This window comes from Podarcis vaucheri, assembly GCF_965113315.1.
Source record: "Podarcis vaucheri genome assembly, chromosome: 8".
NCBI lineage: Eukaryota > Metazoa > Chordata > Lepidosauria > Squamata > Lacertidae > Podarcis > Podarcis vaucheri.
In genome coordinates this window covers 67,116,428-67,143,771 of record NC_138766.1, presented here as the reverse complement: position 1 = coordinate 67,143,771, position 27,344 = coordinate 67,116,428, and the positions used below count along the sequence as shown (strand labels likewise).

Here is a 27,344-nt window from a genome sequence, read left to right as displayed (position 1 = left end):
TTTTAACCGAAGTCAGTGGGGCGTTGAGTACCTCCGGAAAAAGAACACACAGTGGATTTCCCCAGGAAATAAGGAAGAAGTAAGCCTAGAATAAACACGAGTCACTTCCACAATGTTTTAATTTTTCTTTTTTTAGATTTATGGTTTTCAAATGATGCTCTGGGCAACCCTGGGGTTTATTTATTGTTATTGTTTGAGGTTTTTCTTAAACCCCATCCTCCCCAGGGCAGTATGTAAAATATATAAATACAAATTTCCATCCATCCATCCATCCATCCATCCATCCACAATTACAATAAAACCATCAAACAGCCATCACAGCATAAAATGGTAAATGGCAGCAACTAGCGGTCAAAGCAGTCCTCAGATTATGGACCAAAGGCTTGAATCTTATTGGCATTTTAAAAGGCAGGGAGACAACCAAATTTCCCCAAAGGTAAATTCCATGCACAAGGTGCCACCATAGAGAAGGCCCAACCACCACTGCCCCTTGCACCAGTGTCATCAAGTATTTGGGGCCCAAGCCATTTACAGTCCCAAGCCTTTCTTGAAAACTTACCATGTTTTTCAAAGGAAAGATCATTCTCAGTACACAAGCTTGTCTACGGTTCCTGATCTTTTCCTACATTACACAGCCGCAGCAGTGGATGTTCTCCAGGGAGAGTGCTCTTGCTTATGGGATACGGCTCAAGAAGTCTGGTCAAGGTCTCTGAAAACTGACCAGGAACCTCAGAATATGCCCTATAATCTCCCACAATGCACAGCAGCAGTGGAGCAGTTAGGGTGTAGGTCCCACAGCAGACGAGTCAAGGCAGAAAGGCTCCGCCCTTCATTAAGAGGGCTTGAAAACAACTTCTTTAGAGCAATTCTGCCAACTTACAAAATCAGTAATCTTGTTCTTCTTTCACAAAGGTAGTTTTGACAGATGAGAGAACGTGTATAAAGACAGTAAAGCTGTTTGCACTTTCCCCATTTTTTTTTAATATTTATGTATTTTTATAGATCCACAAAATGGATCTATAAAGTCTCCACTGAGATGCAGTGTAAAAGCAGTTTTTAGAACTTAAAAAAACAACAAGGGTGTCATGTAATACTTTCACTTGCCAGGCTTCTCCCTGACCCACCCACTCCAAACTTCAGTCTAGAGTCATGTAGCAGTGACATTTCAGAAACAGGAATCCCAACTTTTAGGAAAACACTGCAAGATCTTTATACGGATGTTTATCAATTCAAAGATGTGGACCTGCAGGGAGCAGATATATTTGGATAGGGCTGAAGTCCTAGCTGCTTGTTGTCTTTCAGTTTTTGCACTATGACTCGAGCAACTTCCTCTCCTTGGCTGTCAGTCGTGTCGAGCAGCTGCCTGACTTTTGAGGTCCTTGTAGGTTTTGTGCTGATAAGTTCATAATCCTCTTTCATGATTAAATCCCTTGAAAGGAGGGCATCCAAGGACTGGTTAAGGCAAGCCTCCGTCATCTGATTGACTATGTCTTCTCTTCTGGTTTGGATCCACTGGTGGGCCACAGTTTCATCTTGCTGCTCCTGCTGCTGCAGAGTCTGCAGCATAAAATCTAACAAAGGGCAGAGGGGAGAAAGATGTCAAAGGTGTGAACGCATACGAAGAGCATCAGAATGCAGCAGAACTATTTGAGAGAGAATTGCCTTCGTTTCAAAATACCAGAATTATTTATCTGTGTCCTTTCAACAGTGCCAAATCAACAAAAACCTCTAAGCAGCTTGCATAAAGCAGTGCAAAATATTCATAATAAAAAAATACCCCAAATCTGAAAAGCAAGTACAGTCGTACCTTGGAAGTCAAACGGAATCCGTTCCAGAAGTCCGTTCGACTTCCAAAACATCTGGAAACCAAAGCACAGCTTCTGATTGGCTGCAGGGAGCTCCTGCAGCCAATTGGAAGCCACATAAGCCCTGTCGGATGCTCGGCTTCCAAAAATAGTTCACAAACTGGAACTGGTTTGCGGAGTTCGGGAGCCATAACGTTCGAGAACTAAGCTGTTTGAAAACCAAGGTACAACTGTAGACATAAAATTTATCAAAATATGAAAACCAAACCAAATATGATTAATAAAGCTGTATATCTGGGTAGGTCTGCCTAAATCTTAAGCAGGAACTGATAATGAGAGTGCAAAGGAGTCTGCCTAATGTTTATAATGAGTATTATATTAGTCAACTGAATCAATTTACAGCTTCATTCAAATAAATCAGATAAGACTCTTTTTGTTTAGGTGACTAGGATTCTAATCTTGATAACTAACCATTGCTTATCAGTCAGATTCTCAAAAGAAATACACGCATTTACAAGCACATTCGAACTACTTCCTGCACTGCAATTCTTTCCCATCTGTAACAGTGTCTCTTTTTAACCTCTTTTTGTTTTATATTCACTTGAATTTGCAATGTATTTAATTATGTGAATCAAGTTATCAGAACACTAATAATAATGGTTTAAATAGATGCACAAACCAGTTATTTTGCAGATATATGCTGCCCAGTCCTCCCTGCATTTATTCAGAAAGAGGTCCCACAGTGTTTAATGCAATTTACCCCCCCCCCCGTTTGCAGAAACAGCAGCTTCAAAGTAATAAACAGTCCATCCCCAACTTACAGTCTGAAGGACTTTATTTATATCGTTGCTCAGAATGTGGTTAAGTAGAAGTCATTTGTGGTACGTTCACAAGGAAGCTTTGAAAGGGAACAGTTGCAGAGTAACATTTTCTGGTCAGAAAAACTGTATAAGCTCATTCTCAGAAACATAATCAAAGAGGCAAAAGAGGGAAATGCGGGTGAATTTGCATAAGCTGCATCAATGCTTCTGTGTTCAGAGACCTGATTTAGCTGTACTACACACCATGCTTCATGGCAATGTTACTCAATACTCCAAGTGATAAAGTGAGACGGAGACAAGGAAAGCGAAGGTTCCACTTCTGTACCTGAGTTACTTCTTGGTGGATGACGTGGGTATGGCGTGGAATTTGAGGAATCAGAACTATCTGTGGTGGATGAGCAGGAGTTTTGTTGAGATGCATAAGACGGAATAGTCGACGGCAGCGAGCGATTTTGCTTCAAGCTAATCAACGAGTGAGGTTCATCCAACGAGTCATATTTACCTGTAATGAAGACAGAGTGGTTTGTATGTTTTTTTTTTCAATTTTGAAATCGAATCACACAAAAAACAAAGCCAGAAGTCATTTTGCATGCTTAATCATGCATCCAGTCTTCTGCAGCCCAGATAGGAAAGCTGAAAAAAAATCACATCTGGCAAGCAATGCAGATGTGTACATGGGTAGACGAGTCTAAAATGCCTGGGACCACACATTTTCATAGCCCTTCTGGCATCTATGGTGGCTCATTTACCAGGATTTATATTTTGCTCTAAGAGGCTTAGTTTGGTGAGAATTGAGTATACACCTCTAGAATTAAAGCCAAACGTATTACTATCAGCCACCATAGCCACTAGAAGGCCATGAAATTTTGTGTCCGGGGCTTTTTAGACTCGTCTACCCTTGTACTATCTGAGTCATGGAGTCACATCAGTGTAGATGCGCCCCTTTGCTTTGACCACTGTCCACAAACGTGAGGCTGCAGCCCATAAATGGAGGAGCTTGCCAGGGCTGGCCCAAGGCATGGTGCTGCTCCAAGCTGCAGGGTTGAACAATTAGAGAGATGTGGCTCCAAATCCCTTTTATGTTTTGCAGGAGGCTGATTCTAGGATCGTCTGCTGTAGCTGTGCAAGATCTGGAATCTGCATCCCATGAGCCTTTGCAACACTGAGGGAGTCTGGGGAGGGGACACTTAATGCATCACATGCTATATCACTGGTACCTTAGGAAATAGTGCAGGGGTCAGGAAGCCTTATCTTGCCTGGGCTGGATCAGTCGTGCGGAGATCCCTCCATGGGCTGGATAATGTGTGCGCGCCTGTGATTTCCGGCATCTGCGTGTGCGCAGATGCGATTTCCGGCACCGCGGAGGCAAGTCCCCGTGCTGCACCGTGCTGATTTAGCGCAGTGCGCAAGCAGGCAGCTCATGGGCCAGTCAAATGACCTCCGCGGGCTGCTTCCAGCCCATGGGCTTTAGGTTGCTGGCCCCTGAAATAGTGTGGTCTGAAGTTTTGTGTGGCCGGGCTGACTCCAATCTTTTTCACTCAGTGCCATATGATGACAATGTAACATAGCAGCTAGAATGAACACCCAATCAGCTTGTCCAGATGTGAACAGTCAGGACAAACCTGTTGTAGCTTCATGGCCCCCAAGCTTTCCTTCATTTTTCTACTACTTCTTCAACCAATTAGTATTCCACGGATCCCTTAATGGAGCAGATGGAGGCTGCATTCAGGAAGCACTTTAACTTTGCTTTTCTGACATTTCCTTTATCTGATAATCTCTGCATTACCGTATATGTAAACTGTCACATGACATAAATGCCACTTCTGGAAATCTTGCAAAAGTTTAGCAACCTGTTTCCATGTTGCTTTGAGAAAAAAATTTGTCCGGAACCCTGTTAACATGGAAAATAATGGGATTTGGGTGTGTGTGTATGTGTGTTAGTCCCTACAGTTTCATGCCATGTGATGAGATTCATTCTTCACTGTTGTGGGTGAATCATGGGAAGGGGGAGGGGGGAGAGCAAAAACATGTATGGCCATGAAGGGTGAAAATCCTTATTTGGGACAGCTGCATATCCCTGCACTGTTAGGGGTTGGCCTAATGATCCTCACGTTCCCTTCCAACTCTATGATTCTGTGACATGTCAAAAGATGTCCACTGTTGTGTCACGCCACACCCACTGGTGTGAATGAAACTCTGTACGGCATCGCGGTATATTGTCCAAAAGGTAACACAGTATAAAATGAACATTAGAAACCAGAACAGCATTATAACCCAGAAAACTAACATGATAATCCTCATGTCTGATGGCACCCTTGTTGTCTGTTGTCCCAGAATGTCGGACAAGAACCAATGGGTGGAAATTTAACATATTTAAGAATACATATTTAATATAAAGTTGTGCTAGGTCAAGAGGGCTTACCTTCCGAGAGGAGATTGAACTGTTTTGATGCATCCCGGACAGTGTTTCGTGAAAGGTAGCTATCACATTGCGATGAAGAGTCCTGGAATGATCACAACATATGGAGAAAACATTCGATAATGGTATTTACATTGCATTCCTCCCCTGCAAAATCTCCCACCTGAAGCCCTATGAAGGGATTATTACTATCCCATTTTAATACACAGCACATAAACACCTAGAGGGTGGTATTCAACTGCATTTTAATCAGAGCAGACCCACTGAAATTAATGAGCCTGAGGTAGTCCTGTTCATTAACTTCAGTGGGTCTACCCTGAGTAGGACAATCAATGGATATAAACCATTATTATTATTATTATTATTAAGTCCTGTCCATTAATTTCAAAGTGCAAAACTTTGTTGAATACTGCTCAGAGTTCCCTATTGTCTCCCAGGTAGCTGTAGACCAGAGTTGGGCCTGCTTTGATTTTAGCCACAATACTGTATGTATAATGTGCCTTCACGCTATGCCCTTGCAGGCAGAGGTGGAGAACTGGATCTGGCTGGCTCCTTCCTTATCACCTCCCCCTACCCTGTGAGCTATGTTTCACAGGTAGGTGAATGACATTTTACCCCATGTGGGCAATCAGCTGGTTGTCAGAGCTTGCAAGGATCTATGCAAGGACCTATGTCAGCCAAATGCACAACCATATTTGGGCCAGATGTGTCTTTACATGTCCCACAGCTGATATGTCAGGTGTAGCACAGGTGGGCATGGCTTAGCCAAACAGCCTCACAGGCTAAATGGCTTCCTCATCAGAGACCCGCTTGCTACAGATGTTTGCATCACACAGTCAGTCTACTTCAGGGGTCACCAAGCTTACCAAACAATGGGCTGGTCCACGCTCTGTCCGTTGGAGGATGCACCCGGGTTGGAAGAGCGCCCGTGCGCATACGCACAGGCGCCATCAACCTGGAAGTTGGTCCACACACTGCGCTGGTAAGAGCCAGTGGTGGGGGGCGGCAGGGGTCGCCATATGCCAGATCAGTGGCGTAGCGTGGGGGGTGCAGGGGGGGCCAGCCGCACCGGGCGCAACATCTGGGGGTTAGGGGGCGCAAATCCACGGGTTAGCGGGTGCAAATCCACGGATTAGGGGGCGCAAATTACTTGCCTTTCCCCGGGTGCTGACAACCCACGCTACGCCACTGTGCCGGATACACGAGCCCCGTGGGCTACTACCGGCCCATGGGCCTTAGGTTGCTGACCCTTGGTGTACTTAGTGCAGCCATGCCCTTCACTCAATACAGGAGCAAAGAAGGCCCACAAAATAGAGTTAATGCACAAAAGGAAAATGACTTAATGCATGCAAAGTGCTTTAGAGTATATTACATGGTCCCTTCCAACACTACAATTCTCTGCGTTACAGAAATACTAAGGCAATAATAAAAGAAAAGGTTGCTTTACCTCTTGCGTACTGGGATTTAAAGGTATATTTAGAGATATTGATTCACCATCGGTCTTCTTGCTAGGCTTATGAACACATCGCCACTCGTATTCAGCCTGAAAGAGACATTAGGAGGCTTGTATCAGTCACCTTTGGAACTGTGAAAAGAGGATACATTCTAGGTATACAATTTCAAGCTTCAGCAACACGGCCATCCTGTTTCTTTGCGTGGACAAATAACTTTCACTTTGTGTAGTTTCACTTTTTGGGTTACAACGTAGACTTACTTTGGCTTTCTTTAACTGTATCACTGCTTGAAGCATAGGTATCTCATCAAAGGTTCTCAGCACGGGTTCAAGCTCTATTAAGCACCCTAAGCAAGAAAAAGGGAGAAAAACCACATTCAGTCCTATACTATTAGCTCTTATAACAGTAAATTACTGAACTTTTGAAATCACATTTATGGGGGGGGGCGACTTAAGGGCACACACCATAAAACACACTGTAAGGATGCCAAACCCAACCCCCTGCAGAAGCAAATCGCAGGCTTAAAAATCACTACGCAGAGACAGATCTGGGATATTCAACAGCCATGCATCAAGAAGGGTTACTAACAGATTTATTTATTTATATAGGCAGGCCATTGGGATGTAAAAGTCACAGCTTTCAGGCCTCCTACAACTGGGGAGACCAGCATGTCAATGTTACCTTGGCTTTCTGTTTGCACTGCTCTTTGGGTTGGAAAGGTAGATTTCTATGGATAAATTTATTTTTTGATACGGACTGGAAGGAAATAAACAATGGACCTGACAATGTAGTCCTTTGAATTATATATTATTAGTTAACTAAGAGAGGAGGGGGGGGGGAATTCATAGCAAGCAGGACTCTTTGCATCTAGCGAGGCACTGCAAGCTATTTGCTTTCAACGTTGTGTCTACGTTCCACACAAAATGCTTTCTGCTCTAACAACTTTTTACGACTTAGCATTAAGGAAAAACAAACTCAGCCATGATGATGGGCTTCCTTCCTCCTCGTGCAGCTAGCCAAGCCCTAGCAAATAGCAGGGAGGCTGGGAAACTAGCATGCTCAATGCTCAAGTGGCCACACAAAGATCAACAGGATTTCTGCCACTACAGCTGGAGTAAATCTACCTCAAGCCACTGATTTCAAGATCCCCGATCTAGAAGGTGGCAGCTAGTAACTGGCCAGCCTCCTTTTATTTTTTACCAGGGCCTCATTCAGAGCCTAGGACTTGCCAATCAGAAGGTCGGTGGTTTGAATCCCCACGACGGGGTGAGCTCCCATTGCTCGGTCCCTGCTCCTGCCAACCTAGCAGTTTGAAAGCACGTCAAAGTGCAAGTAGGTACCGCTCCAGCGGGAAGGTAAACGGCATTTCCGTGCGCTGCTCTGGGCCCCCAGAAGAGGCTCAGTCATGCTGGCCACATGACCCAGAAGCTGTACGCCGACTCCCTCGGCCAATAAAGCGAGATGAGCGCCACAACCCCAGAGTCGGCCACGACTGGACCTAATGGTCAGGGGTCCCTTTACCTTTTTTTTACACCACTTTAACCATCATGACTTCCTTCAAAGAATTATGGGAAGTGCAGTTTTTTAAGGGTGCTGAGAGACCTCCATTCCCCTCCCACAACCACAGTTCCCAGAGTTCTCTGGGAAGAGGGATTGACTGAAGAGAGAGGTGGGAAAACAGTAGGCTCTCCATAAAATTAATTGGCAAAAAGGCATCCAAAAGGATCAAACAAACTCCGGAATTATGAAGCCAGAGCTTCATTTATGGTACAGCTACATATCTGGAAAAACAAACTGTCAGAGAACAGGCTGCAAATGACTCAAGGCAAGACCACATTATTCACGAAATTTAACTTTCTGACTTTTGCCCTGATTATTGCAAAATGAAGGGAAGTAGGAGAATCTGGTTATTTCAACATTTCAACATCTGACACCAGACAAAGCTTTTGCTAGCAGCTGCAGAGAAGTTTTTTTTTAAAAAAATGGGGGAAAGCAAGATTTAAAAGATGGTTCTTGGCAAGATAAAAAGGTGTATAGCCCAGTTAAATCTTACAGGCAGAAAACTAAAAAATAAAACAGAAGCGGCAGCCACCTGAAAGCTCCCATAGTGAGAAATCTGAAAGATTAGCTTATTCACTCTGGGCAGCTTACAACAAATATAAAAACATAATAAAACATCAAATATTAAAAACCCTATACAGGGCTGCCTTCAGATGTCTTCTATAAGTTGCATCTGTACCACAAATGAAGCTCTGGCATTCACGTAACTCATGCAAATCATACTGTAACTGTAATAGATGCAAATTTGGGTGGGGGGGTCACAGACACTTGGCATGCTTCCCGAACTGTTCTAGCTGTATAAACATCATACATTTAGATAACCCAAAGAATCACAGGAACTGTATCTTAACTTGTAACAGAGCTATGATTCCCAGCTCCTTAACAAACTGCAGTTCTGAGCAGTGTTAGAAATTCCCTGGGTGGCAGGCACATTTTGCTTCTGGTGCAGGTCCAAGTGTGGAGATTTCTGGGTGCCATGCTGGTGTCAGACATCTCCACCCAGCCAGTTTAAAAACCTCTACCTTAGTCCACAGTTAAAACCATTTCCATGTCCACTGTGTGTGTTTCTCCTTCTCGCATACTGGGACAAGTGAATAGTAAGAGCAAGCTACAGTCAAGCAAAGTGAGATCATAGAATCATAGAACTGTAAAAAGGTAAAAGGACCCCTGGATGGTTAATTCCAGTCAAAGGCAAATATTGGGTTGCAGCGCTCATCTCACTTTCAGGCCGAGGGAGCCGGTGTTTGTCCACAGACAGCTTTCCGTGTCACGTGGCCAGCATGACTAAACTGCTTCTGGTGCATGGAGGACTGTGACAGAAGCCAGAGCACACGGAAGGCTGTTTATCTTCCCGCCACAGCAGTACCTATTTATCTACTTGCACTGGTATGCTTTTGAACTACTAGGTTGGCAGAAGCTGGGACAGAGCAATGGGAGCTCACTCCGTTGCAGAGATTCGGACCCGTGTCATCTAATCCAACCCCCTGGCAAATAGACATTCTGCTGTGCCGACCATAACCAAAGTTTAAGCATTTGGTGCCTAGCTTATATGTCCAACTTTCTAACACTGGTTCTTTGGATTCTTTGGGGGAAGCCATGTGCTTTAAATGCATGTGGAGTACACAGCCTAAATTGAGCAATCTCCTAATCACACAGCCGGCACACAGCTTCCACTCACTGCCAAGAGGGGCTTAGGTGGAGGGCAATAGTTATGCTTCAATGAAATTAACAGAGATTATGCAGCAGCAGGAGAGTTTAGTGCTGCCTGCCAAGCTCCCTACCCTGCTATGCAAAAGGTGAAGCTCACTTGAGAAAGAAGGCCTTTCGTCTGGATTTTGCCCCCAGCCGGATTCCATTAACGACAGCATCAAGGCCCGGTGAGGAATGTCTAGCGGAAGATACTCGTCCCCAGTGTCCGGACGTTTTCCTTGCGACACGCTATACATAATCTGCAAGGGGTTTATAACATCTGTCAAAAGTAGATATTGCGCACTTATTAGAAATATGTGTACTTCTCACGCCGTGGCAAAACAACAACAACATACACATCCTGTGAACACAGAGACAATGTTGACCCTCTTAAATTATAAGATATTGCTACCAATCCTCCCTTCCTTTCCAAGTCTTCACAGTGTCATTTATTTAACCAAAGGGGAAAAACAAAGTCATTACAAGACTTTGTACATTACATTACAAGAAAGAACGGTCATTACAAAAAGCAGTAATAATTAGGGTTGTATCTAACGCTATTCAGAGAAGACCCATTATATATGGCCCTATTCAGAGCAGACCCATCACAATGAATGAAGACGACTGCATTAGGTTCAATGGGTCTCCGCTGAGTAGGGCTAGCACTGTGTTATTTCAAGGGGCAGGTTCCTCCCGATTGCTGCATGTTAAACCCAATCTTGGTGATTCTAAATGGAAGTTATGCAACGAAACTAAAGAAAGTAGTCTGACCTTCAAACGGCTGCTTTCTTGACAGCACTTCCCACATAATAATGGCATAGCTGTTCAAAGTAAAAAAAGAAAATAATTACAACATAAATGTAAATCAGTCCAGGACAAAATATACTCCACCCCCTGGTAGGCTTCCAAATGTAGTAACTGAGGGGACCAGGCTACAAGGGGAATCCTGAAGGCAGTTGGAGAACACAAGCATTATGTACTCAGTGGCTGTTGCCCTCCACAGCTGCAACCTGAGGTGTGCCTTCCTGCATATATGTGCAACTCAAGGGTGAATCCTGTGCAAATGTACGTACAAAAGAAAGTGGGAAGAGCTGATTCAGACATGCATGCTTGGTAGCCTCACTCACACAAGCCTACATGACTGGATGCTACAGCCATCTGCGAAGAAACATGCATGTGTGAACTCATCCTTCCAGGGACTCTGCAGCCATTCTAAACATTTGGTGCAGTCCTGCCACCGGAAATCAACTGGTAACGCTGCAGATTGAATAGGTGAGATGCAAAACTATTATTTATTAAATTTGTTGACACCCATTTATCTATAAAAATATTTGTATACTACTGTGTCATGCTGGCTTAAACCTTCAGAAATGAGTCTAATGTGATTTCACATGCAATTGCAACCTGAAGTAGTAGGAGGTTTCAAATTTCGTCATGTCTAGCGAGTTAATTTTGGCATATTTCTTCAATGTGGAGGTCATAAAAATATATTTTTTGGGTGTGAGGAATTCAAACCTGCTATTATTTTAGTGACTGGAAAACATTTCACTTGGTAAATTTACAATTGATGAAGATGCACATAAACTGCTTTCAGAAAGCCAAAGAGTGTTAATTTTATTTTCTAACTAACCCTAACTAAAAATAAAAATAAAAATAAAAATAAAAATAAAAATAGAAATAAAAATAAAAATAAAAATAAATGAATAATAATATTAATATTTAGTATAACTGCAAAGTACTTGGCAATCATTTCTATGCAATTTTACACACATTTTATTTGCCAACCAAAACTGGATGATATTAATTTAACCAAAATATATTTTGAATTCCAAAGTCATGTTACAACCTTTTAGCACCCCTCATTTTTTGAATTCGAAAGCTGAAAAATTCAACACACCCTATGATACACCCAATACGCCCAAACATGCAAGGATCTTTAAAGAACATAAAGAACAGTGTGCATCTTTTCTTAACTCTGTAATAAAATATAAATACCTGTATATATCATGCTTTATAGTTGCACGCGTTTTCTGACTGAAATCATAATCTTCAGGTGGCATGTAGATAATTGTCCCTCCCTCAGGCATTGATTTCTCACCGCGTGACAGTGACATAGATACCATGCGCCACTTTGACAAACCAAAATCTGCAATCTGGAAGCAGAGAAACAGGAACTCGGGACAATCCACAAATATAGAGCCCAGTGTGCCTGTCACATAGACTGGGGTGGATGCCAATCAGGTATGGGGAACCTCTGGCCCTCCAGGTGTTGCTGAACTTCAACTGAACTACAACTATGGTGTTCCATTTACCATAAACATTCTAAAAAATATCTTACTCAGCAAATGGTGCAACACCCTTGCATGACCACCCAAATCCTTACACAGCTTTATTACTTCACTTTTCAATGATATATTTAGTGCACGAGTCGCAAGACTGAACTCCACCCACTAACGTCCAAACCAACACAATGGAAACCGTTCTTTTTTTCCCTTAAGAAAACATAGCTGCGTTATAGATTGCCACTTAATGAATAGCCAGACTAAATAAGCCTCCCAAATTCTTAAGCCAATAAAGGCAAATGTTTCTTGTTCACTGAGGCAATTTTGTGATGACAGTTCATTTTTTTTAATGACAAAACCCCTCCAAAAACCAAGTTTCTAATCATGAGTGACAAATATTGGTTCATAAGCATTTAGGCACTGTCTGGTGAAGTCTCAGGCTTTTAGGGTTCAGCAATACCTTATAGTAATGAGAGAGAAAGAGTCATTCTTCATATCTTTGTGCCGCCTTAAATTTGTAATTTTGAGTAATCTCCTTCTCTACAAAATTCCACCCTCAACTGTTCAGCTGCTCTCTATATACTGTAGAGTAGGTGTGGCAAAAAGCAGATTACGATCTACAGGTAGATCTCTAAGTGATTTGTGGTACATCAAGAATTCCTGACGCCCAACCATTTCACAACACCAACAACAGACAACACACAGAGACACTACTGAAATGGAGAAAGCTTGGGGAAGCAAGAATGGATTTGTGTGTGGAAAAACTGTGAGCTCAGTTCAGTTCTGGTATTCTTCACAAATCTCTCTGCTCAGCAGCTGTTCAGAGGGATCTTGCTCTTTAATTCTAAGGCTATGTACATACCACACACTGAAAGCACATAACTCCCCCAAAGAATCCTGGGAATTGTAGCTGCTAAGGGTGCTGTGAATTGTAGTCCTGGGAGAGGTAAACTACAGCTCCCACAATTCTCTGGGAGAAGCCATATGCTTTAAGTGTATGGTGTGAACTCAGCCTCAGTGTCTTCTGCACAGGGCTCCATTTGACAGATCTTGTGAAACACAAAATAGAGCCCCAAAATCCAAAATGTGCCCTCCCTTGCTGTAAAGAAGCACAGGTCCTAGAGAGAGAAACATGCTCATACCTTAACATGAAAGTCACTGTCAAGCAAAATATTATGCGTCTTCAAATCATGATGCAAGAGAGGAGGACTCATGTTGTGAAGATAATTTACTCCCAAGGCAATTTCATAAAGAATGCGAAACCTCAATGACCAAGCAATGTCAGGATATACATTTTTCTATTCGAGAGAAAGAGAGAGAGAATGATGAAACACAAATTTAGGAGTAAGGCCACACAATTAAAATGATACTGTATCACAAAACTAAAATGACATTGAAAGGCGAAATAACTCATAACTTAAAAGCGATAAAAGCAACAGAAGAACCAGAAAAATGTTATGCAATGTGGTGGCCGTTTCTTCACTATGCAAATGAACTGGTCGTAAGGAAAAACTCTCCGAAGCATCTTTGTCGATATGGCTATCCTGAACAGTACAGCTTGAGCTATATTCTATCTGTGATGGTTGTCCTGGGACATTAAATACTGGATAGTTTGGATTTTTGGATTTGATATCCCGCTTTATCACTACCCGAAGGAGTCTCAAAGCGGCTAGCATTCTCCTTTCCCTTCTTCCCCCACAACAAACACTCTGTGAGGTGAGTGGGGCTGAGAGACTTCAGAGAAGCCAAAGGTCACCCAGCAGCTGCATGTGGAGGAGCGGAGACGCGAACTCGGTTCACCAGATTACGAGTCTATTGCTCTTAACCACTACACCACACTGGCTTAAAAGCTCTCTGCCCTGCTTGGGGGGCCAAGGCCCTTTTGGTGTGCTGGCTCCAGAATACTAGAGATGTATGGATTATATGGATCATGTCAAAATGCAACCCTGATACCTGGTATGGGAGGATGCTATGTTATATATCTGCTATTATGCATTTTAATAAACCTCAATAAAAATTATTTAAAAACGTACTTCAAACTACAAAATACTCCTTTAAACCACAGATTCAATAGCCCTTTGGAGCAGGGCTGGGGAACCTGTTACCCTTCACATTTAGTTTGGCTCCAGCTCACCCCGACCAGTGGCCAGGCTGACTGGGACCAGTGGCGTAGCGTGGGTTGTCAGCACCCGGGGCAAGGCAAGTAATTTGCACCCCCTAACCCGTGGATTTGCGCCCCCTAACCCTAACCCCCAGATGTTGCGCCCGGTGCGGCCGGCCCCCCTGCACCCCCCACGCTACGCCACTGACTGGGACTGATAAGAGTTGGTTTCCTGCAACATCTGGAGGGTGATAGGTTAGCCCACATTTTCAAGGGGGGAGTGGAACCTCCTGCCCACAACATGTTTAATCTGAGAGCAGGCCCTCCTTTCAGGCTAATGCTGTATTTGTTTGACCAGCAGAAAGGGTTTTACGCCCTACTCAGGTGTTCAGAGAGTTGGGTTCAACTGAAGAGCACTGTCTCTTTAATTCCCCCCCCCCCAAAAAAAGCCGTGGGCTCAATATACTTACGCTGTGTAAAAGTTGGTTCAGTGACCCACTTGGCATATATTCCGTCACAATGCCCAGAAATTCAGGTTCGTTGCAAATCCCCAGAATTGGCAGAATGTAACTGAACCTTGCCTGGTGTAAAATTTCAGCTTCTTTCAGAAGATTGTCTCTCTCACTGCAGGGACAGGAAGAGAAGGACAAACCAGTTTTACCGCATTTGAAGCTTGAAATATGCAGCTGTAGGTTAAAGCTCCAGAAGGAGTTCATTCAAGCAGTCTGCTGAAAACCGCACACTGTGAGAGGGAAGTAATGACTAGGGGAAAACAGTAAGTTAATACCAATAAAAATGCATTAATGGCCTTTCTGTACGAAATCACATTCAAGGTGGTCTGCAATCAATGAAGTTGAACAAATATCAAGGGTGCCTCCAGCAACCCAGTTATTGAGTATGTGTCCTAATCTGCTTGCACAAAACTCACACGGGCTAGATTATATACAGACTTAATGGTGCACCAGTGGCGTGTGGTGAGATTTTTCATAGGGCTTTGAGAAGGAGGCACCAGGCCTCAGACAAAACGCTCAAGCATTCTGGCAGAGGTTTGGCTTAGTGCTACATGCAAACCACCTCTCTAGTTGCAGAGACTAGCTGTGGCACAGAAGTGGGTAGGACTTGTCTTGCTACTGGACTGGCATTTTAGGGATTTGAAATACAACAAATGAAAGCAGTTTATCTTGTTAAGTCACTTTTGGGACTTTTTCTTTAGTATAAAGTGACTGACGAACAGAAGAAGAAGAAGAGGGAAAGGATCGCCCACAAATACAGCGAGATCTAGTCTTCTTCACTTTTTGGCATCCTTGAGAGGTTTGCATTGAGCAGAGTTAAGGGTTAAAGGGAAAAGAAAACAGAAAACACAGCACTGAGTAATTCTTTCCAGCACTGCCCAGTCCTGCAAGAATGAGGTAGTGAAAATCCCCTAAACCACCCATTAACCAAAAGCCACATTGCGGATTCACATGACTAAAAGCACACTTTTCAAATGCATCTACAAAAACTACAAATTTATATTTAGCTAAATTAACAAAGCTAGCTAAATTTCAGATTTCCATGCACCTTCCTTTCTTCACAGAATTTAAGGCAGAGTAAGTCTGGTGACCCTCAGGAGGGCTGTCTCTTATCCAGCCACTGACCAGCCCCAGACCTCCTTCAGCAAGACAGTGACCTCATGTGCCTTCAAGAAGAACTTTTTTAAAGAAAAGCCAGGCAGAACATTTTCATGAACAAGTTGTGGTACATTCCCCACCACTAGTGAATATTTGCTGTTCGAGTTCCAGCCAGTCAGCCAAGCTCCCCTTCAGAATACTATAAGGGCCTCAAGCAGGAAATTCCTCTCTTCCACTCCCCACTCCCCAATTTCTGTTTTACTTTCCAAGTCAACACTCATTATTTCACAGCTTCTAGAGCCCACCAAATATGCTTTTTGGGGTGGGACGTTGTTCTCTTTTGATTTAAATAATGTTTTGTTTGTTTGTTTTTTTACTTTTCCACACCTAAGGATGCACCTGGACATTCAGATGCTTCCCTCTTCTTTATCAGTTGTCCCCTTGGGCTCCAATCCTATTGCCACAGGGGTACTAAACTGGCTATTATTAGAGAGAGATAATCACTTCCTCTTCTGATTTAGGTTGGTCTAAAAAAAATAATAATAATGCTCAGTGCTTCTCATAAGTCAGTGTTTCTTGAGCTTGGGTCCCCAGCTGTCGTTGGACTCATTTTTGAGAAACAGTGTCATTAAGTGCATGAAATTATTTCTAGGAATTAACTAATTCTTACAACAATGCTGCAATGCAGGCTATGATTGTCATCATACCACACATAGTACATTCAGTAGAAATAAATGACTTATTCAAAGCTGCCCATTGTGTTTGTGGGCAAGCTTAGCTTTCAAGTGAGCCCTTAGCAACATCACCCATGTTGGAATGGCTTCGCTACATGCTGCATTAATTGCATTGTTTGCAATTAATAGTTTTTTTAAAAAAATTTCCAGTGGGACTGCAGTGTGTGTGTGTGGGGGGGGTAGTTTAACCATTTCCTCACCATTTATAATCCCTCTATAATTGCTAACTGTGTGGGGTGATGGGAGGAGGAGGCAATTTCTATTGCAGTAATTCCTGGAGGGGAAAGAGTTAAACTTCACACATTGTGCTCTTGATAGAAACTGTCCTGCTCCTAAGATGAAAAAAATAAATAAAAATAAAACTTCTGATGTGGTTGCAAGGCACACAATTACTATGATATGTAATTAGACCCATTAGTAATTACAATGTACTTTCTGCTTACTAGGATGCTGCAGGGAGACGTGTAATTGACTTGCACATCCACTGTTCACATTTCAACACCATGTCTGAAGAAGGATTGGTGCTTCTCCCTTGAAGGACAGTCAATTAGCTGCACCCATATCAAGTGGAACTGAAAGACTGAAATGGCAGTGTGCCTTTATGGCAAAAGAGCCAGTGTGGTGTAGTGGTTAAGAGCGGTAGACTCGTAATCTGGTGAACTGGGTTCACTTCCCCGCTCCTCCACATGCAGCTGCTGGGTGACTTTGGGCTAGTCACACTTCTCTGAGGTCTCTCAGCTTCACTCGCCTCACAGAGTGTTGTGGGGGAGGAAGGGAAAGGAGATTGTGAGCCGCTTTGAGACTCCTTAGGGTAGTGATAAAGTGGGATATCAAATCCAAACTCTCTCTCTCTCTCTCACTGAAAGGGAAATGTCCCAAGGTCGCCTCCAACACGTTACAGAAGTTCCCCATACCTTATAGAGCAAATTTATGGGATGTGTAGGGAAAAGAGAGGACACGAAAGTGCCACTGTGCAGCTAAAATCCCTTGCACTTGCAGACTTGTTCAGTAGGATACTGCCAGGGGTGGACTTCGGTACTATGAGCAAGCCCAAAATTTGGCACCCCCAAATGGATTTTCTCAGTTGTTAACCTTCTCAATTTTGCGCCCCCCTCGGTTCAGTGCCCTATGCACTGCCCTAAATCCAGTGCTGGATACTGCCTTTAGTTTTTCAGGAATTTCTTCAGACCTGACCTAACTTTCACAGTTGCCCCTTTCACTGTGTTGTTAGTTTTTATATTGTTTTTTCAAAGCATTCATTACTTGAGAAGCTCAACTTACACTGCCTACAGCACCCTCCCCTGCAGCTATGGTAACAGTGATCAATAAATGCTGAAAATTCAGAAACCAGACGAACCTAATATTCGGAATTGTGCTATACCATTCTTCCTTCATTGAGCTACCTTAAAGCACAAACAGCCACTCCTTCTCCATCACACACACCTGCAAATATTCCCTGCTTTCCTTCCACTGCTTGGCAACCACTAGCAAGTACATCTTTGTAGCATTTGGCTCCATTCCCATTCAAAGAAAAAGAATATAACATGCTTTATGGCAAAAGGCCACAATAGAGTTGTCAGGATAAACAATCAGCCTATCATCCTCTGGGTGAATTATTTACTCAGAGTGAATTTAGATGGAAAATATTTGATTTAGATCAAGTTTCTCCCTGGTCAGCAGAGGCTGGTCTACTGGGGCAATTAAAAAAAAAATAATTCCCACCAAAATCTCAAAGCCACACACTCTTTCCTGTCCCACATACATTTTATACTTTTATCTGAACTCAAGACAACCTCTGCAAACATTTCTTGGATAATTATATTTGCTTACTGAGATTTAAAAAAATTGACCTGAAAGAAAACAATATACGCAGATGTTTAAATGCAATAGGTACAAAAAAACCCAAACATGGGCATACAATATCCAAAATCTATACAGGTTGAATCTTGCCCCTTCTAAATACCTGAAGCATCTTTTGGCAAACAAATCCCCTCCGTATGATTATCTGATTGGGAGGAGGAGGTTATGCATTTCCATCTTTATTCACATAGATTAAAAAAGGAGTCCAAATATGTCAATTTTTTCCTTGTTAGAAATTCCTCTTATCCTCCAGTTTTGATAAGCTAAATGTTCCAAAGACCCACAGCCCAAATTTTGGCCAACCAACCTTTCATAGAGAATCCTGTGGTTTCCCAATGACCTGCTAATACAAAACATGGCTGCTGATAAGAGAGCTAGCCATTCTAACTGAGATCCAGCAGAATTTCGCACTGTCAATGGTGCTAAGGACAGGTCAGGAGGGAGAATTTGGCCTGTGGTGTTATCTCATATATTTCCTAAAGAACGATGCATACTAAGGGGCATAACTAACAGTACAAGACACTCATACTATGAATAGGGGTATCTCATATATTCCATTAAGATCAATGAGTTCTACCTAGTTTGTCTAACTACACAGAACATTCATGCTGTACGGGAGTGGATAATTCTTTCTAAAGTTCAGCCTGGTAAATTTCTGCTCCTCTTCCTTTATGGAAGGGCTGGAGATGCTGGACTCCAGTGCCCACCATTCCCAGCCAGTATGGCTAATCTGAAGGACCATAGTTTCCTCATCCCTACTGTCCCAACGTCTCCAGTTTTGTATGCTGCAACCCAGAACCACAGGCTCACTAGCAATCCAAAATCTTAGCTCACTCTCTTGGCTGGCCTAGAGACAGATGTCTTTACCTGCTGGATTGCCAGACTGTGGCCATCTTCTCAAGACTGTAACAAGAACAATAAAACACATTGTGCAGATAAAATACAACAGATAGAATTCTACAGGATGTGTTGTTAGTGTGTGAAGACAGGCAAGATCCAAGGATCCCCAGGCATGCACCTCTAGATGGTGGAGTTGTCAGGAGACATCTTGGTGCCCAGGCATCTTCACTTGGTCACAAGTGGCCAATATACACCTGGAGCCAGTAAATTTTGAATGGTGCTCAGTCACACTATACTTTAAGATAAATTTTATATCACTTCAACAGAACAATGGTTTCAAACCAAGGATCCTGGGAACTACAGCTTGCTAAGAGTTCTGGGAATTCTTGGGATACTTTTATCCCCCTCGTAGAAATACAATTCCCAGAGTTTCTTGGGAAGAGGGATTGGTTTTTGAACCAGTTTAAATCTGCAGTGTGAGTGTGTCCTTGGTTATACACAATATAAACCCATCCACACAACGGGCTGAACTCCCATTGCTCTGTCCCAGCTTCTGCCAACCTAGCAGTTTGAAAGCACGCCAGTGTAAGTAGATAAATAGGTACCACTGCAGTGGGAAGGTAAATGGCATTTCCCTGTGCTCTGGCACTCGTCATGGTGTTCTGATGTGCCAGAAGTGGTTTAGTCATGCTGGCCACATGACCCGGAAAACTGTCTGTGGATAAACGCCAGCTCCCTCAGCCTGAAAGCAAGATGAGCGCTGCAACACCATAGGCGCCTTTGACTGGACTTAACCATCCAGGGATCCTTTCCCTTTCCCTTTTTTGAGACCCAGTGAAATGAGTGGTCCTTAGTTAGTCATGCCTCTTAATTTCAATGGACCTACTCTGTGTAGGAGTCACTTTGGATGCAACCTTTTGCTTCAGTTTCAGTGTTGAGGTAAACAGCGCCTAATCCCAGTCATTCCCCATTATCCATGCTGCCACCTCAGCGAAAGCGCAGTCTTGAAAGGCATGTGCACATTCGCCACACCCAGTTGTGCTATAAGTTATGTTGCCAGTTCACACTTCAGGACAGTCCCCTGTCACTCATAGGACCTAACTAGGCCCCTGGGATGGTACAAGGTATCTATACATTTGTTAAATCTATATACCGCCCTTCATCCAAAGATCACAAGGTGGGTTACAACATTTGGTATCTCCTCAAGAGCTTAATACCAACTCTCAAGCGAATACCAAGTTGTATCATAGCAAGGAGTGGCAGCCAACTGACCAGAAAGCGTTACCAAATGCTGTTCTTTGCCAGTGGTTAGAGGAGACCAGGCATTTGTGAATCGCTATTGCTGGAACCATGTTGCCCAACATAATTTGTGTTCTTTATATCGGGCCACCTATGTACACCGGGGTTCAAATCTGTACTCAGCTGTGAGGATAAAATGGGGAGGAGCAGAACCACTGCATTCCACTACGAGCTCCTAGGGGGAAAGGGTGGGAGATAAATGTAATGAACAAATAAAATAAAACCTGCAGCCCCCTGCATTTGAGAGGCAGTTCTGGACATCAGGAGAAAAGGTGATGCCTTTAATGGAGCAGGAGAGATTTGGATGGCGTATTCTGACAGTGATACAGAAATCTGGACCATAACTATGGTGTCCGAGAGAAGGACAGGGCAACCTCTTCTCATTATTGCATAAGAAGAATTCCTTCCTCCTTGCAGTTAAGGAAGGTGCAGGAGTTCCGCCTTCCTCAGCATCTGGTCATACAAGCCAGAAGTGAATTTACAAATGCAGTCAAATTAGACACTTCCCCAAAGTAGGGTTTTAATTTCACCATGTGTTTTGCAGAAGTCCTAAAGGCCCTGGTCTGCGGTTTCTAAGGAGTATGCACAACGCAGTATATGATAACAATTTAAGAAATACTCCATCTAGATGGGGACCGGATGTCTTGCAATAGGGAGGGTACACTTTTTTGCACCCTGATGTTAATAGAGCTACAACACTGAACTTATTACCAAAGAAAATGTACTAAAAATATGCCCAGGATTATTCAGTATATACCTCTCCAGAAATATTACCCCTACATGCAAATTCAAAAACTATGTTTATCATATCATAGCTCAATCAAAATGTCTTTAATCAGACTGTGGTTTGCTTAGATCTAAAAAGGCAAGCGCCTGGTAATTCAGAGTATTCATTTCATCCTCATATGACTCCAGCTACCCATAATCTAGATTAATTTAAAAAGAATATTAAATACTCTGCACCTCAAAAGCATAAATACAGTAGGTACATATTTGATTTATTGTCACATACTGTATTTATTTTTTATTACATTGATATCCCATCTTTCCTCCAAGGAGCTCAACGTGGCATATGTTGTTTTCCCCATCCCCATTTTATCATCACTACAACCCTATAAAGTAGGTTAGGTCAAGAGACAGTGAATGACCAAAGGTCACCACAGTGAGATTTATGGCTCAGTGGGGATCTGAATCCTGGTCTCCAAAGATCTAGGCTAAGGTCACATTTGCATGATGCATTCAACACACATGGCTTCCCCCATAGAATCCTGGGTACAGTGGTAACCCGCAAGACGAATGCCTCGCAAGACGGAAAACCCGCAAGACGAAAGGGTTTTCTGTTTTGGAGGCGCTTCACAAGACGAATTTCCCTATGGGCTTGCTTCGCAAGACGAAAGCCCATAGGGAAATCTCCGGGGACCTCTTTTAAATGCTGGCGGTGGGGAGCAAAGCCTTTCCCCCCCTCCGGCCTTCAGAAGAGGTCCAGGAAGGCTGGCGGGGGCCGAAAGTCTTTGCTCCCCACCACCAGCATTTTAAAAGCAGTCCGGGATAGCAGGGAAGAGCTTCCCGCTATTGCGGACGGCTTTTGAAGGCAGGCGGGGGGGGGGAGTAAAGACCCTCTTCTGAAGGCGGGCGGGAGGCGAAAGTCTTTGCTCCCCCCTGCCTGCCTTCCCGGGAGAGCTTTTGAAGGCAGGCGGGGGGGGGGGAAGTCTTTGTCCCCCCTGCCTGCCTTCCAAGGGGCTTTTACATCGCCCCGGACAGCGGAGAAGTCCTCCGCTGTCCCGGGCGATTTTAAAATGCCGCCCGCCAGCATTTTAAGATCGCCCCGGACAGCAGAGAAGTCCTCCGCTGTCCCGGGGTTTTTTAAAATGCTGGGGGTGGGAAGAAAAGCCCTTGTCCCCCCCCAGCCTTCAGAAGAGGTCGCGGGACAGACTGTCCCCGGACCTGGTCTGAAGGCGGTTTCCATAGGAACGCATTAATTGATTTTCAATGCATTCCTATGGGAAACCGTGCATCGCAATACAAAAAACTCACAAGAAGAAAAAACTTGCGGAACGAATTAATTTCGTCTTGCGAGGCACCACTGTATTTTCATTTACCTCTCAAACAGCTACCATTATCGGCATCCTTAAACTACAGTTCTCAGAATTCTATAGGGAAGCCATGTGGCTTAAATGTATGGTGGAGATATGATCAAACACTCTAATCACTACATCACAGTGAAATGTGTGTGACTGACGAGGCACATTAAGCTGAATTGACTCATCAGAGGTGAGTCAGGTAGGAACCATTTAATTAGAATCATAGAATCATAGAATCATAGAGTTGGAAGAGACCACAAGGGCCATCGAGTCCAACCCCCTGCCAAGCAGGAAACACCATCAGAGCACTCCTGACATATGGTTGTCAAGCCTCTGCTTAAAGACCTCCAAAGTATTAGATGAGTGTTGTTCTGCGGTTTCTCACAGTCATCAAGGAGGGTCAATTAATATACAGCGTACTTTTGTACATACCTTCTCCACAAAAAGCTACAAGATAGCTTCTATTAAATTACCATCCCATCCAGGATCAGCTATTTAGATTCCCCCTAGTTTATTAGTAGTCATTAAATGTATGAGTTGCCCCATGCCAAAGTCTCCAGGTGACTTACAATAAAATTTATTTAAAACGTCCAATATAAGCAGTGCAGAAAATGCAATAACTTTAGCAAAGTAACCATAGCAAAAGAACCAGATAAACAATAATATTCCCACCTCAAGCCCAAACAGACTTAACAACTACAGTGGTACCTCGGTTTACGAACTTAATCAATTCCGGAAATCCGCTCTTAAACCAAAACCATTCTTAAACCAAGGCACACTTTCCCTAATGAGGCCTCCCACTTCTGGTGCCCTTCTACCATTCAGATTCCATTCCTAGACTGCGGTAAAGTTCGCAAACCGGGACACTACTTCCAGTTTTGTGGAGTTCATAAACCGAATCATTCGTAAACTGAGATACCACTGTACTTGCTTCACGTTTTTTTCCAAAAACGCCTTATAGGTAATCCAAACAATGTTAATAGTCTACAAAAAATAAAGAATTACTAGATTGCTGGGGGCTGGCAGAGGAGGAATTGCAATTGCTGCATTTCTATGCTGCGTATTCAGAAGGGATGAGAAAAACCCCATCTCTTCTTTGCTAGCCCACTCACTTGAGGGCATGCAATTCTCTGCCACCTGTGGATCCTAGGCTAGTGCTTCAAGCTCCTGGCAGTGGCCATGCAGTCAGGAATCATGTCCACAACCCTTGCCAAGGCTGCTGGTGGCGTGCATGTGGAGAAGCCGAGGGTGGGGAAACAAGTCTTTGAGGAACCAGCAGGCTGGCATATCAGAGAGGATCAGGTCAGTGCTGTTGCTGTCATGTGGGTCAGCAAGGGAATCCCAGAGTTGCTTAACCACCCAGTCCCACACAATAGGGAATAAGCTGGTTTTGAGTGCCTTAGCAATGACAGTACTAGTCATAAAGCCTTGGATGAATTTTGTTCAATCTGACTGCAGTTAAACAGCATCTTGCTGGGATCACCTAGTGCATTTTCTCTGAGATTCATATGCAAGGTGAAGCAGAGAACATTCCTCCAGAACCATGCCTCTCTTATCTGGTGAAATGGGGGACGGAAAGGGGCATGAGATGTAGGAAGCCTCCTACTGTATAAGGGTAAAATTCACATATTACCCTGCCCACTCTTTGCTGCTGGTCCCTCCCACTATTTGCATGTGGCTCTTTGAGGGTGGCCCAAAAGGGAATACGACCCTCAATCTCAAAAACGTTTACCACCCCTGGCCTAGACTAATCAGTCCATTGAGGGAAGATTTTGTACGCAGGGCTACCAAGCTGTAAGAAACAGCTATCATCAGAACAGATTCAAAGGTAGAGTTCCAAATGCATGAGTTCTAGAGTGCTAAATGCAAGATTTGTGTTTTGAACCGAGGAAGCAAGACAACTCCCTGGTCGAGTTAAGAAGATAAAGCTTAGAAGTTCCAAAATGCCTAAAGCAATGCTAATACAGCTGCAATTCAAACCTGCTTACCTGTGAGTAGGCACCACTGGACTGAGTGGGACTTACTTCTAAGCAGACATGGATAAGAAGGTTGAGTACTCAGAATAGAGTGCCTGCTTAAGTATGCATTGTAGGTCCGCCTTAAGCAGGTTTGCTCAGAAATAGGCCCACTGAGTTCAGTGGGATCCATCTTCAGAAGTGTTTGAAACTCCCATTGTTCTAGGCGCATTTTGCAACAGGGGATTTCATTAGCGCAAGCAGTTACTGAGTTCTGGGCGCCTAAGATTTCAGATTAAAACTGCACAGTGGAAGGAAAGGAGGACCTTTTTCTGCCTCCCTACTCTCTGAAGACTGGAGAAGAGACCCTCTTAAGAATATCAGGGGGTGGGTGGTTGGGCAGGGGAAGGACTAGACCAGGGATGTCCAAAAGGTAGATTGTGATCTACTAGTAGATTTTGTGGTGTCCGTGGTAGATCGCTGGCCCCTCCCCCCCCAAGCTCAACAACTTAACTTTGGCTCCCTTAACAAAGCTCAACAACTTTGGTAGATTACTGCCAGTTTTTTTTATAGCTGGGGTAGATCTCAGTCTCTTGAAAGCTGGACATGCCTGGACTAGACCATGTGAAAAATGAACACGACATTTTAGCTGCAGTTCATTCAATTTCAGCTTTGTATTCTTTTTATTAAAAAGTGTGCCTAGACATTCCGTTGTTGCTCCCATAACTTAGGTTTAAGGTGCCATTTTGCGCCTACCTTTTATATCTCAATTTCTAACACTGATTTTCAGGTAAGTGTGTTCAGGGTTAGAGTCCAATCCTCTATGTATTCCCAGAATGAAGTATTACTGGCTTCAATAGGACACCCGTTCAAGTTGCAAACATATAGGTGTAGACTTGGGTGAAGAACAAGGATGTCTGAGTAAACACAGAGAGAACTGCTTTGGGTGTTGCACAATGTAGATTTCTAATCTCTTCTAAATAAAGAGCTCTTGGGAGAAGGGGCAGAGAGGAACCACTAGAATCTCTGAACACAGCGTTTAAAATCCAATCAAATCTAAAATAAAAACAAGAAGACTAACCACAGGAAGCTGCCTTTATACTGTCAGGCACATAGGTCCAATCAGTTCAATATTGTCCAGATTGACTGGCAGGTCCCCCCCCCCAGTGTTTCAGGCAAGGGTCTTTCCCAGCCCTGCCTAGTGATTAAACCTGGGACCTTTTGCATGCCATGGCCCTTCCAAACAGAGGAAGCCCTGCAGATCTTTTCATCCTGGGCAGAAACAATACTGTATTGAGGAGGCTTGCAGCAGGAAGAGGGGGTGTGGTTCTTTAAACCAAAGGAGTGAGGCAAGGGCTAAGGGCAAAATAGTTGACAATACTCTGGTCCCAGCAGAGAATGCCAATTCTGAGTAATGGCTTACATTACTCAGTACTGACTTGGACTGGAGAATCTTGGGGCCAAATCCCAGTGTAGCCATTATTTCAAACCATTGTCCTGAGAATAAAAGGGAGAGGGGAGGACCACGTTTTCTACCCTTTGTAGAAAGGAGGAGATGTTAGGAACACATGAACCTGCCTTATCCAAAGGAACCAAAATCCCATCTAGGTCAGTATAGCCCACACTGACGGGCAGTGGCTCTCTTGCAGGAAATGCCAGGGTTTGAATCAGGGACCTTTTACATCAGATAAAAAAAATATTAAAGTTTCTCGATTTCACAGCTGCAGATGGGGTTGAGGCAACCAAACCACCCCACCCACCAGCAACCGTTGGCGTTACCTCTCTAGCAGGGGTCCCTGCAGGCACTTGACAGCCACGGGGATCCGCCAGTCTGCGTGGCGCGCAGAGGACACCGTACCATACGCGCCGCGGCTGATGAAGCGCAAGTCCGGGAGCTTGTTGGAGGAGATCGTGGGGAGCGTGTAGCTGATGTCGCAGGACGAGCAGCTGCCGTCGCTCCTGCCGCCGCCGTTCGTCCTCATGCCGGCGTCAGCAGCCATCAAGTCAGGCCGGCTCTGGCCTATGCCAAGTGCGCGCTCGCCAATCCCCGGGGCCGCCCAGGAGCCGCGGAGCCTCTTCCACTACAGTAGCCAAAGGGGGCCAAACGCGCGCCGCGTCTCCAAGAAAGAAGAAGGTCCTCTCTGGAACCCAGAGCCTCTAACATCCACCGAGATTTCCACAAGTTCTTCTGCGCCGGGCTGCACAATTTCTCCGCCTCACATCCTGCTGTCCAAGCGGCCCTGACTCACCCGTTTCTCTCTCTCTAGAGAGCACCGGTATCTCCACGTACCCGCGGCGAGCCTGCCAAATTCTACAACTCGCACCCGTCCCTGCGCTTTAACGCCCAGTTGTCACCCTTGCCAAATTCTCTCGCCATCGCACCCAAACTCCGCTCACCTTTGCTCTTTGCCCCACCTCCACAACCATCAGCCTGGCCTCTTCAAACCCCACCTTCCGATGGAAATAAAGTTTCCGCCGGACGCGTCTCTCCTGCGCTTCCCTTCCCCTCGAACAAAAGTTCGGACAGTCGTAAAAAGTTCCAGATCCCTTCCTTTCCCGATCTTTCGTCTGAAAGGGGTTAAGATCCAAAGAAACGTTGCAACTTTCTGGGGTGTGTGTGTGTATAAACCTTTTTTCTCAGATTTCCAGATGCACTGACGATAATCCCCTGGCACAAGGAAGCCACATCAGATGCGTTACTGCTTCTCCCATTTTGGGAATCCTCTAATCTGCCTATGAGGGCGGAGGAATTCAAGACGATGAGCGGGGCAAAAATAAAACACGAGTGGGACCTCGGTCCGTTCTCCGGCTGCACCAACCGCACGTCAATGGCG

The 27,344-nt window shown here is 44.1% G+C and overlaps 1 protein-coding gene across 1 annotated transcript; it reads right to left on the bottom strand.

Moving 5' to 3' along the window:
- Nucleotides 1-101: 101 nt before the first annotated feature.
- RIPK2 (receptor interacting serine/threonine kinase 2) lies at nucleotides 102-27,344 on the bottom strand. Its single transcript, XM_082233659.1, has 11 exons — nucleotides 26,290-27,344; nucleotides 14,602-14,755; nucleotides 13,173-13,328; nucleotides 11,744-11,901; nucleotides 10,520-10,569; nucleotides 9,867-10,028; nucleotides 6,760-6,845; nucleotides 6,493-6,588; nucleotides 5,049-5,130; nucleotides 2,952-3,128; nucleotides 102-1,571 (listed from the first exon to the last, which is right to left on the bottom strand). The coding sequence occupies exons 1-11, from the start codon at nucleotides 26,508-26,510 to the stop codon at nucleotides 1,225-1,227; spliced, it is 1,689 nt and encodes a 562-aa protein (XP_082089785.1). The 5' UTR covers nucleotides 26,511-27,344; the 3' UTR covers nucleotides 102-1,224.